Source organism: Lathamus discolor, chromosome 6 (assembly GCF_037157495.1).
Source record: "Lathamus discolor isolate bLatDis1 chromosome 6, bLatDis1.hap1, whole genome shotgun sequence".
In the NCBI taxonomy this organism is placed as follows: Eukaryota; Metazoa; Chordata; class Aves; order Psittaciformes; family Psittacidae; genus Lathamus; species Lathamus discolor.
In genome coordinates this window covers 80,424,803-80,435,799 of record NC_088889.1, presented here as the reverse complement: position 1 = coordinate 80,435,799, position 10,997 = coordinate 80,424,803, and the positions used below count along the sequence as shown (strand labels likewise).

Genomic DNA, 10,997 nt, shown 5'->3' with positions numbered 1-10,997 from the left:
TTGGCTGGGGCCTTCAGCCCTGTTTCCAGTCAAACACAAACTCATGGGCTTTCTACTTCAGGAGCTCCAAATCTTTGTTTCTTGCTTTCACAGAGCTGATATATTTGTGATAAGCTTATTATGTATGGGAGTGAAATCCCCCAGGAAAGAGTCAGTCATTCTCTAGGGGCTCTGACATCACTGAAAGCCCTGTCAGAGCAGCTTCTGCAGTCAGTAGCTAGAAATGTCCTCATGTAATTTATTAGAAGGCTTCCTTGAAGTCAGCCCAAAAGCTTGAGCACAGGAAGCATGGGATGGGAAGGGACTAATTTTCTAATTCCCAGCTTAGGTTTACTCACTGCCTGTTCGTTTCCATTTGTCCCTGTGTAATACTGTCCTTGGATGTTCAGAGCTCTCCTTCTGGAACGTGTCCTGCCTAACAACAGCACCAGCTTCCTCCCCACTTTTTCTTGCTGGGCATGAGGGTATCATCCCCTTTCTGCTGTGTTGATCCTTGAGGCCCTGCAATCCTTAAGATCCTGTAATATCCTGATTGTTATCCTCCTCTGTTGCTCATGACTTACAGTAAAGGTCATGACTGAGCTCTGAAGTCATGACCCACAACATGATGGCCTTACCTGTTCTTACTTTACCCACACATATTGCAAACATCAGTCAGAGCCTTCTTCAGAAGCTAGTCCTCCTCTCCATTTTTCATAATCTGTTTATTATTCCTCATATCCTTTTGATATCAGGAAATCACATTCCAGTTAGGTATTACACTCTTTCACTTTTGTTTTTCAAGCTTCTTCAAGATATAAAGTAATTTTACAGTTTTCCCTAAGGAATGGCAAGCCTCTTCCATGTTAGCTTTGAGTTCCCCCAGTTGATTTTGCTGCTTCTCAAAAGTTGTTCTTCCTGAAACAATTCTTGAAAGAAGAACAAACCCTTCTGTTCTTATTCTATGGTAATTCACCCTTCAACTCCACTTAAAAGGTATCAACTTGTCATCAGTCAATCCTCATGAACGACTTTCCTGCAATGCTGTCTCTACTTACAGTTATTTTCCTCTTAAAGGACAAAAACTGAGATGCAAAGATCTGACAAATCCGAGCGCAAATCAAACTCACCTAGCCCAATGCAGAGTCAGATCCGCAATGTGTTACAATACCTGTTTTCTCACACCTTGAGTCCCTTAGACTTGCTCCTGTTCCCCAAGAAAAGCATTCCAATGTTTACTGTAACTGCTTGGGGTGGTGAGTGCTGTAGGACATGTCACCTCCAGACTGACATGCTCCAAACACATGAGCACACTAAAATGTTGTCACTGGAAAGGATTGCTCCCACTCTTTCCCCTTTGGCCAAGCACCCTTGCTTGGGTGAGTTTCAATCAGGGAGGGTCTCCCTTTTGCTGCAGAGCTGGATTTGGAGCTGAAGATGCAGTTGGAGCTGAAGCTGTAGCTTCCTCTGCTTCCGTAGGTGGGCACATGCAGCCACCCATGGATCACTGTGATGTGCAGCCAGGCAGAAGATCCAGCTGCAGTGACATCTGCCTCCTCCTGTGGTGGCAATCAAAATCACAAGGTTTAGAAACCCCCTGGTGAGCTTCTGCTGAAGTCTGAGGCAGCTTGGCTATGCTGGGGCCAGGGCTTCTGCCTGGCTTTGCAACACACGTGACTCTGAACACAGTGCATGTGTCTGTGTAATGACTAGGGATCACCGCATCTGCTTTTGCTCTTTGGTCCATGAATCCTGAAGCACATCCCTCCACGCAAGTGGAAGACTGTTCTAGAGAGTGTATTTCCTACAGTGATTCAGACAGGGCTGGGGAGAGATCTGGACTATATACTTGTTGCTGTTTAACTCCACCTGATAACCAAGTACCATGCATCCAGCAGGATGGGGAGGAGAACTGGAAAAAAAAAAAAGTAAAACCCATGGGTTAAGATAAGACCAGTTTAATAATGGAAATAAAAATTAAATATACTACTACTAGTAGTAATAAGAGTAATGAAAAAGACAAAACAAGAAGAGAGGGAAGAATAAAACCCTGAAAATGCACAGTATAATTGCTCAGCACCTGCTGACTGGTACCCAGCCTCTCACGGAGCAGTGATCAGCCCCTTCCAGCCAGCTCCCCCCCAGTTTTATCCCAGGCATGATGTGCCGTGGTATGGAATACCTCTTTGGCTAGTCTGTGTCAGCTGTCCTATCTCTGCTCCCTCCTGGCTTCTTGTGCCCCTCCTCGCTGGCAGAGCATGAGAGATTGGAAAGTCTTTGATCAGAGTAAGCATTACTTAGCAACAACTAAAACACTGGTGTGCTATCAGCATTGCTCTCAGACTGAGCTGAAACACAGCACTGCACCAGCGACGAGGAAGAAAACTAACTCTATCCCAGCTGAAAATATCCCTGTTTGAAGCTATGATCTGGAAAAATAAATAATGGTGACCTGTCCAAATTCAATCTATGGGGCTTTAACAGTGCTGACCCACGAATTTTGATAAATACACTTCTACTATGAATAAAGGCACTCAGCTGCTCAGCCATTGAAGGGGGTATAAAAGCTTTCTGGCTGAGCAGCTGCAGTGCACATTTTGCTCTATTGCTTTCCATAAATCCATAGTTGGGATCCTCCTGGCCATGTGCAAGGGTCTCTGAAGAGCACGGAGCTGGCACAGTCTGCTCCCGTATCTCTGTCTGGTCCTGATACAGGGAGTAAAAAAGCGGCACTAGCTGGAAAACCTCATCTTTTAACCATCTCCAGCTACATCCTTGTTGATTTGTGTCTACTCAGCAACTCATTTCCCACTTGAAGTGAACATGAGAGGGGATCTGGGCAGGGAGAGGATAATGAAGAACTGTGTCCCAGGACTACGGACCGAAAATCTGCTGTTAGAGTTGCACACTTTGGCTTTTAGGCTTTTGTGAGAAATGTCAGATGATGCTCCATCACTGCAGGAGACTGGGGAAAGGCTGACGTGGTCAGGGGAGCTTTGCTATATGCAGCTTTTAGTGTTATTCACAAATGGAAAAATAGGAGGTCAGTAGTTTCAGTGTGGATAACTAAGGTGACACAGATAGGGAAAAACCTAAACCAGAGGAGGCTGGACTTAAACTGGCTCAGGAAATATCTAATGGAGTCTTCACTGATGATTCACCAAAATTGTAGCCTTGATGTGCAGCAAAAAGTGGCCATGTCATCAAGAAGAGCTTGGGGTCTCAAGAAAGAAGACAGCTTTTGCCTGCTCTGTAACACACATTTGCGCAGTTCCAGCCTCTGATCTGAGGACATGGTGAACTTTCAGAGTTGTGAGCAGAGCAACTCACATGATCAGGGGGATGGGGCAGCTGCCGTATGAGGAGGTCTTTGGAAGGTTGGGATTTGACCCTGGAGAAGGAGGAGCAGAAGGGGCCAGCTCCACAAAATCAGAAGGTGATTGTGGCCCTTGTGTTCATCAGATGCTGTGTGACTGGAATTAGAGGCCGTCGATGAGTCTGGTAGACTGCTTTAAAAGGAATATAAAGGACTTTACACAGGGCAGGGGAGGAGAATGATCTTCTGGAACTTCCTGCCACAGGAGGTTGTGGAAACAAATAGGATCAGCAGGTTTGTAAAAGGTGTAGCAAATTCATGAGCAGCAGGTCAACAGACATGCTAAAGGCAACAGGCAGGAATGTACTCGCTGAAATTGCTGTTACTGCTGATGTGGATGCTGGAAGAGCACAATGAAAAGTGGCCAGGCTCGTGTGCTCTCCCAGGTGGTATCTCCTGTTGCTGAAAACATCCCTGGGAGGGACGAACCAAGGATGTCACCAGCAGAGCATTTCCTGTGTCCTCGCTTTCACCATCCCTCAGCAAATGCAGATCTCAGGTGGTTGGTGTGTGGCAAAAGATAGGGCAACCACCAGGAAGACAAATTTTGCATTTCTATTCAATTCCCATCTCTGAGGTGAAAATCTGGTCAATTCCCGGTGCACAACGTCAAGCAGGCGTGACTGACAAATACTGTAACCTCACCACAAAGAGTTGCTGGTGGCACCGTTGCAGTGGAAAGCTGGCTAGGTCTAGTTATCAAAAGAGACATGGTCAGTCGCAAAAAGGAGGTGGAAAACCAGTGCAAAGTAGGTGTGGAAAGCTTCTGCTGAATGGCTCCAACACAGCAGGAAGAAGGCATCAGTGGCATCAGTGGCCAACGTCATGTTACTACTGGTCTGCTTCTTCTCCTCCCACACAGAAAATCCGGGACCTGGCTTCTGTTACGAACATCTTCAAAACCAGGGAATCTGTAATGCTTAATGCCTCTTGTCATGGGAGCTCACAGAATGAGACCTGGGGTGCTCACAGGTCAGCTTTGAGGGGGATCAGCAAAAAGGTTTTCTAAGATGTTGCTTGCGATGTTGAACTTCTTGTGATGGCAAAGGAGGGCAGACCAAAAGGAGGGCTCACAGTTTTAAGTTCTGTGAGTACTTGTTTTATCAGCCCCGTCCTGTCTGGAGGGGCTTGTATAGCTCTGATTGATGTGTCTGCTCCGCTGGGAGCAGTCCCTGCTTTTAGGAAAGGAGAGAGAAAATATTTGAAATCCTTCATCAAAATTGGCGTTGTAGTGAAAGCTGACTCTATTTTCTGTCTTCTGCAACCACTTTTCCCTGTGGCAAAATAGACAACGGGGAAGGTAGGAGGATCCTCAACAGTGTGGATTGAAGTATATTTCATTCATTCCAGTACTTGCAGACTGCTTGCCTGAAAAAAATCCCCTTTACCTCAGCAACTGATTGAAGCCATCTCCAAGCAGCCAGTATCTCTGTGAAGTGGTGGAGGATGATGGGGTGGCAGGAACAAGACAACAGGGTCTCTTATCATTAGTAGGTAAAAGGAGGGAACTAAGGAACTGTAAACCAGTCCACTTCAAATCACAGAGAAACAGTGGGACATTTAATCGAAGAAAGAGATGAGTAATAACCATGGCCAGTGCCAAGAACGAATCATCTCAGATGAGTCTGTTTTCCTGCTGTGACAGATTCTAGTCCTTGGTTCAACATTATCATTCCCTGCTCTTTCATCAATAACTTATGTGTTGTAATGGAGAATGTGCTTATTAAATTCCAAAATGTTCCTGAGCTGGAGGGGCTGTGAGGACCCCAAAGCACTGGGTTAGAATTCAAACTGATCTAGACAGGTCAGAGAGATCAGTTCAGTATGGAAAATCTGACATTCAGGAAAGAGTAATTGTCCAAATGCATGGCAAACAAACTGCTTACACAGCAGTTTTTCAACAAAAGATCTATAGGTTGCACCAATCATGACTTATGCTATTGGCATATTGAATGCCGAAATAGGATGTATAAACAGAACAGTTTGTAAAACACATGATATTTCCCCTCCCCTTTCCAGCAAAAGGATCTCCCAGCTGGTGTCCTAAGATCAGCTTCTAAGAAGAAATTAATTCTGTATCTTCCCACTGCTTCTTTGCTAAATTTTGAATGGGAAATTCCTGGTAAACTCCCCTAGGATGTTTGACCTCCTCCAGAAGTATGTATTTCTGTGTCCCTTTCCAGAACGCACTTTCTAAGGCCATGACTGTTTATCAGACACTGGTAAGAGCAGTATCCAAGCTACCTGCACGAAGCTGCTTACAACCACTCAACAGACTGATGAAAGCGTTGTGACCAGGTAAGTCACAATCATCAGGCTTCTTTCCTGATGTCACTTTCGCACCTCTTTGAATAAAAATGAGCCCTGAATTGCCACTTGCCTTCGTGACCATCGTGTAACAAAATACCGTGTTGTTCTTTGGGTACCTCTGAACCATAGATGCTTTGTCCATCAGGAATGAGTGCTGGTAAGAGGCAAGAGAAGCCTCCAGATAGCAGAGACACCAGAACCAGCTTTTGTCTCACCTGAAGACGTTCACCTTCCTTCTTCCCTGAAGCTGCCTTCTGTGACTCTGCCTCCTGAGCGCTGCCATGGCCTGAATCAGGAGGCTTTGTCCCCAAAGTCCACCTCCTCCATGTCACCTGCTGCCATTTCTGCCTGCTGCTGCTGTGACAATGCAGAGTTTGCCCCCGCCTCTCTCATCAGCACTGGGGCTGCAGCAATAGGAGCTGCAAAACCAACCCGGGACAGCGGTGGGCTGAAGGTTTGACCTGCCGTGCTGCAGCCACCACTGCTGCTGCGCTGCCTGCAGGTCCTGAGCAGGAACACTAGCTCAGGCAGAGCCATGGTGCAGGAAGCTCTTGCCAGCCTATCAGGCCCTTGGGGTAGGCTGTGTCCTGGGGCACATGGAGCCATGGCCACCAAGGGGTGCCCAGGGAAGGGAGCCCAGGGCTCACATGCTCTGTGCTATGAGCCAGGATGCATGGGGTGCCTGGCTGCTGGGGCACCCAGCACTGGAACTGGGCTGCTGGGGAGGGCTCCTGCACCCCTCTGAGATAGGACCAGTGTCCCCAGTGTGCTCGGGACTGGGGCTGGCCGGAAGCCCATCCTAGCAGGGACCTCTGCACCCTCTGCCTGCCCCTGATAAAGCACCATGGCTTGAGGTCCCCATCTTGTGGCAGCAGGGACAAATGGCTGGGACAAAACTCATCCGGCTCTTGGGAGCTCAGTGGTTCTTTGGCCATGCAGAGCTCTAAGAAAGTGCTGCAGGATACTGCCCACTGCAACACAATGTGTCCTGCCTTAGGACGCAACATGGCGCGAGAGCTGTTGGAAGCTAATGCCTGTCATGGGCAGTGGGGACAACTGCCAACCCCTTCCCCTCCATGAAAATGCCGTCCCTTTCATTGCTCCTACACCTTGCCCCTTATGTACACACTGTGCTTAGGACCACAAGGATCCTTTGTGGCCTGGTTTGGAGAAGCCCAAGTCTGTGCTGGATTTGATACTGGCTCTTCCCAGTGCTTTACACACCAGACCACACTGCCTTGTATACCCCTGTGCCCTGATCCCTCCACCATACCCCTTCTCTCCCTGAGAAGGGGAGCAGAGGTTCTCTGTGGAGCAGAGTTGTGCCTGGGTGATGTTGGCTGGAAGGGTGCGACCTGCTCCAAAACCCTTCTCCATGCACAAGTAGATCAGGTAGCTCAGTGTTGCCCTGACCAGCCTTCTGCTCCTCTCCTCACTGCCCCAGGGTGGGGTGGGCATGTGTGGTTATGATGCCTGTGGTACTCTGCAGGAGAAGCCCTCAGGGCTGGAGAGTCTCCCTCTCTCTTTGGAGTCATTTGGGGCTTCTTCTGCCTCTGGTGCATTCACTGATGCTGACTGGAGCCCATGGGGCTAGGGCAAGTATGCAGGGCCAGTGGCAACTTCAGCCTGGCTCTGTGTCATGGCTGTACCAGCTGCCGTGGGCTTTCCTGAACCTTCCCCCCAGCACCAAGCCCCCCAGCCTGGCAGGGCTGGGGCAGCCTTACTCAGCACCTGGCAGGCTGCAGCCCCTCCACTATCTGCTGCTGCGTCTCCCACCACACCCATGGCTGGAGGAGAGTCCACGTCTCCTTTATCATCAGCCCACAGCCCCCTGCACTGCAGCCGCCCTGCTGCGGGCTGCGATAAGGGCCGGGGGCTGCACAGACGCAGCACCGCGCACCCAGTGCCGCTTCACTGCCCTGACACCCCTTGCCCCGCTGCCTGTCTGAGCCCTGGCTGCTCCCCTTGCAGTGCCCATTCCCAGTCTCCTCCAGCCTGTCAGCTCCGCAGAGCCCCTTCAAAGTAACACCCCAAGAGTGCAGCACTAGGTGGAAACAGACGTCCAATGATGCCACACAGCCCTTTGTGCTAGGGATGCACAAAGAGATGTCCTTGCACTTGGAGGTTCTCAGAGCATCCTCGCTGTGCCATCTCATAGAGGGTCACAAGCACTGGGAGCCCCCGTACCCCACTGTCTCCCACAAGCACTTCCAGGGCAAGATGATATCCAATGATGCAGCCTGAATTGGAAGTAAGGGGTGCACAGAGCGGCTGGGGCAAGAGAGGATCTCAGCGAGGTGTTCTGGTGTGAAGACCAGCACAGGCTGGCGCTGCAGAGAGCTCTGAAGGGCCAGACTCCAGCCACTCTCCCCAAGTCTTTCCTCTGCAACAGTACCTGGAAATGCTCTGCTTTTCCCAGAGCCCACAGCTGGGAAAAGCAGCCCCACAACCCCGCAAACACTGCCTCCTTTCAGAGACAGCAAAACCAGAGCCCATTTCCTCTGTGTGCCCACCTGGAAGGGGAGACCCCCAGTTCAGACCTGAAGCAGATCCCTCCCGTTCCCTCCCGGCAGGCAGGAACCAGAGCAGGATGCCAGGTCTGGAGCACGAATGCAACAGATTTTATTTCAGATCATTTGTCTGCTTGCTGTTGGAGGCTGGCAGTGGATCGGGTCCAGCTCTAGCTGTGGTGCCGTCTTAACGGTACTTGGCAGTCAGCACGCTGCCCACGGCGCACAGGAACTTGTCCAGGGAAGCGTGGACCTCCGGGGTCAGGGCAGAGGGGTTGTGGATGGCCACCACCACCAGGAAGCATTGGCCCAGCAGCTGAAAGACAAAGGAGGAGGGGTAAGGGGGTGAGACGAGGGGGTGAGGCGAGGCGGACGGACAGGGGCTGCAGACGGGAGCCAGGCTGGTCACCCCGTCCCAGATGCTCACTTTGAAGTTGACAGGGTCCACGCGGAGCTTTTGGGCGTGGAGGTCGCTGAGCTTGGAGAGGGCAGTCGCGATGTCATCAATGTTGTTGGCAGCCTCGACCAGTGCGGCCGCCACCTTCTTGCCGTGCGCCTTGACCTGAGCAGAGCCTGGACTCACGTCAAAGTGGGGGAAGTAGGTCTTGGTCTGAGGGTAGGTGGCGAACATCCTGGGGAACAGAGGGATGGCGTCAGGGACAGATGAGACAGGGACACGTAGGGCAGGAACAGTTGTGGAGGGCAAGAGGACATGGGCAGATGGGAGGGAGTGGAGGAGAGGGTACAAGGGGGACGGCACGTACCTCTCTAGGGCCTCGGCGCCATACTCCTCGGCATGGCCGCCGATTTTGGCGAAGACGCCCTTCACGTTGGTCTTGTCGCTCCCAGACAGCACCATGGTGACACCTCCGCGATGGCAGCCCCCAGCACGGGTGCCCCCGCCGGCCGCCGCCGCCCTTATATGCTGTCCTGGGGCACCGCCCGCCCCCCGGCCCGCCCCGCTCCTGGCCCCGTTCCTGGCCCCGCTCCTGCCCCGCTGGACCCCGGCCAGCGCCGCGCCCCGCTCCCCCCGCGGCACCGCACCGGCACCGGGCCCGGCGGGGGAGTCTCTGCCCCGTGGCACCAGCTGGGGTGTGGGTCAGCAGCAGCGCAAGCGGGGTGGCCCGTGCCTCTGGCGCAGGCTGACCGCGGGGTTAGGCTTCGGTTAGGGTCTGCGCTGGCACGGGCGCAGCAGTGTGTGTCCTCCCTCCGGGCGCAGGCAGGGCTCGGGACTGAGGTCCCCTGGGGTGCAGGCAGCTCTGGCGCAGCCGGGATGTGCGCTGGCGGCGTGGTGAGGACAGCAGTGTGGGGCTGTGTCTTCAGCAGTGCCTGTGCCCCACAGGCTGAGCCTGCCCGGCACCCCGGCACCCACACATGGACCCGCGAGCACCTGCCCGGACAGACAGCTTCCACGCACACGTGTGAACTGCTTCATGCACACACTGCGTCTAACGCAACCCCTGCGCGTGCACCATCCTTGCTCACACACAGCCTGCCAGCCAGCGTGGCCCCTGTACACACAGCCACTCAGCCATGCTGCCCCACTGCACCTACTGCCCTTGTTCCCTCAGTGCACCCCAAACCAGTGTACCCCAAAGTGTGTGCCCTTTTCACCCCCTGCTCCCTGAACCCCAGTCACATCCCTTTGCACACAGATCCCGGAGCTCTCCTACTCCAGCCCTCTCTCCTGCACGTGTTGTGCTGGTCCCAGTGCTGCAAGGAACCGGGTGACCCTGAATCCTCGGAAGGGGGAACACTTGGTAGGACTGTGGGGATCAGTGCCTGCACTGATGCAAGCACTGGCAGGAGGAGCTGACAGTCAGGGAAGGAAGGCACGCAAGGCCCAGCAGCCCTGGCAAGCCCTGTGTGCCCCAAATGATGACGGCAAGACAATAAGGGCAAGGAAGATGAGGATGTGAGGAAGATGAGGGCAGTGAGAGGGCCTGAGGTGCCTCCAGTAGGCTCAAGAGGTGGCGCAGGCAGGCAGGGGGACGGTTCACACCCGTGTTTCCTCCATGGCCAATGGTTCTTATCATTTGTGTTTGGGGGAGATTAGTTCTAGCTGGCACCATTTCAGAGCAGGGAAGGAGGGAGGATGGGGTGGGGAGGGGGATGGGGGGGCTGATCTTCTTGGAAGCAGAGACAAGGAAAACATCTGCGGGGGCAGCGATGTGCATGCTTCAGGGGACAAACTGCAAAGGCAGAAGAGCCTTTGGCACAAGGACAGATGGATGGGTGTAAATGGACATGAAGACTCAGGGATGTAGACTAGGATATGTGTGAGGATGGAGGGAAAGTGCTTTGGGCTCATGAGTGCCTGCACAGGAGCAGGGGTGAGTGTAGTCCAGGGAACCCATGCACCCAGCTCCCCACTGCTGCTCACACTTGGCCACTGTGGGCACTGCTCTCCTGATGCACCATCTCCCACCCGTCACGAATGCTCATCTCCTCCCTCTGGTGTCACAGACGGAGCAGCCCCAGGGCTAGTTTAGTTTCTTGTAACCCATCAGCTGCGATCTAAAGCCAATGGGCTTTTTAATTCGGGCTCCAAACCCCAGACACCACTGCACAGTGCTGGACTGCAGCTCTGCCTGCCCCACCGCCACCCTGCCCACGTGCCAGGGGAAGAGCACACACCTGGGCTGGGTGTCAGTGGGGATTTGTGGCTCAGGGGCTTGAGCCCAATAGCAGCGTGCTTCATGGTCTGTAGTGGACTTTTTTCACTCCATGAACTTCTCTGATTTCTTCTGGAGCTCATACAGGCATTTTGCTCCCACAGCATCCCCAGTGAAGTCCTAAACAACCCTTGTGATAGACAGAGC

General features: G+C 52.6%; 1 protein-coding gene across 1 annotated transcript; it reads right to left on the bottom strand.

The window, feature by feature from the left end:
- Positions 1-8,265: 8,265 nt before the first annotated feature.
- On the bottom strand, positions 8,266-9,084 carry LOC136016589 (hemoglobin subunit alpha-A). The gene is made up of 3 exons (XM_065684039.1): positions 8,940-9,084; positions 8,603-8,807; positions 8,266-8,491 (listed from the first exon to the last, which is right to left on the bottom strand). Exons 1-3 carry the CDS (start codon positions 9,032-9,034, stop codon positions 8,363-8,365), a joined length of 429 nt encoding a protein of 142 aa, XP_065540111.1. The 5' UTR covers positions 9,035-9,084; the 3' UTR covers positions 8,266-8,362.
- Positions 9,085-10,997: the final 1,913 nt, after the last annotated feature.

Coding starts and splice junctions, on each gene's coding strand:
- LOC136016589 (XM_065684039.1), bottom strand. CDS start 9,034: ATGGTGCTGTCTGGGAGCGACAAGACCAACGTGAAGGGCGTCTTCGCC. Junction 8,808..8,939: donor GGCGCCGAGGCCCTAGAGAG/GTACGTGCCGTC, acceptor TCTGTTCCCCAG/GATGTTCGCCACCTACCCTC. Junction 8,492..8,602: donor TGGACCCTGTCAACTTCAAA/GTGAGCATCTGG, acceptor TTTGTCTTTCAG/CTGCTGGGCCAATGCTTCCT.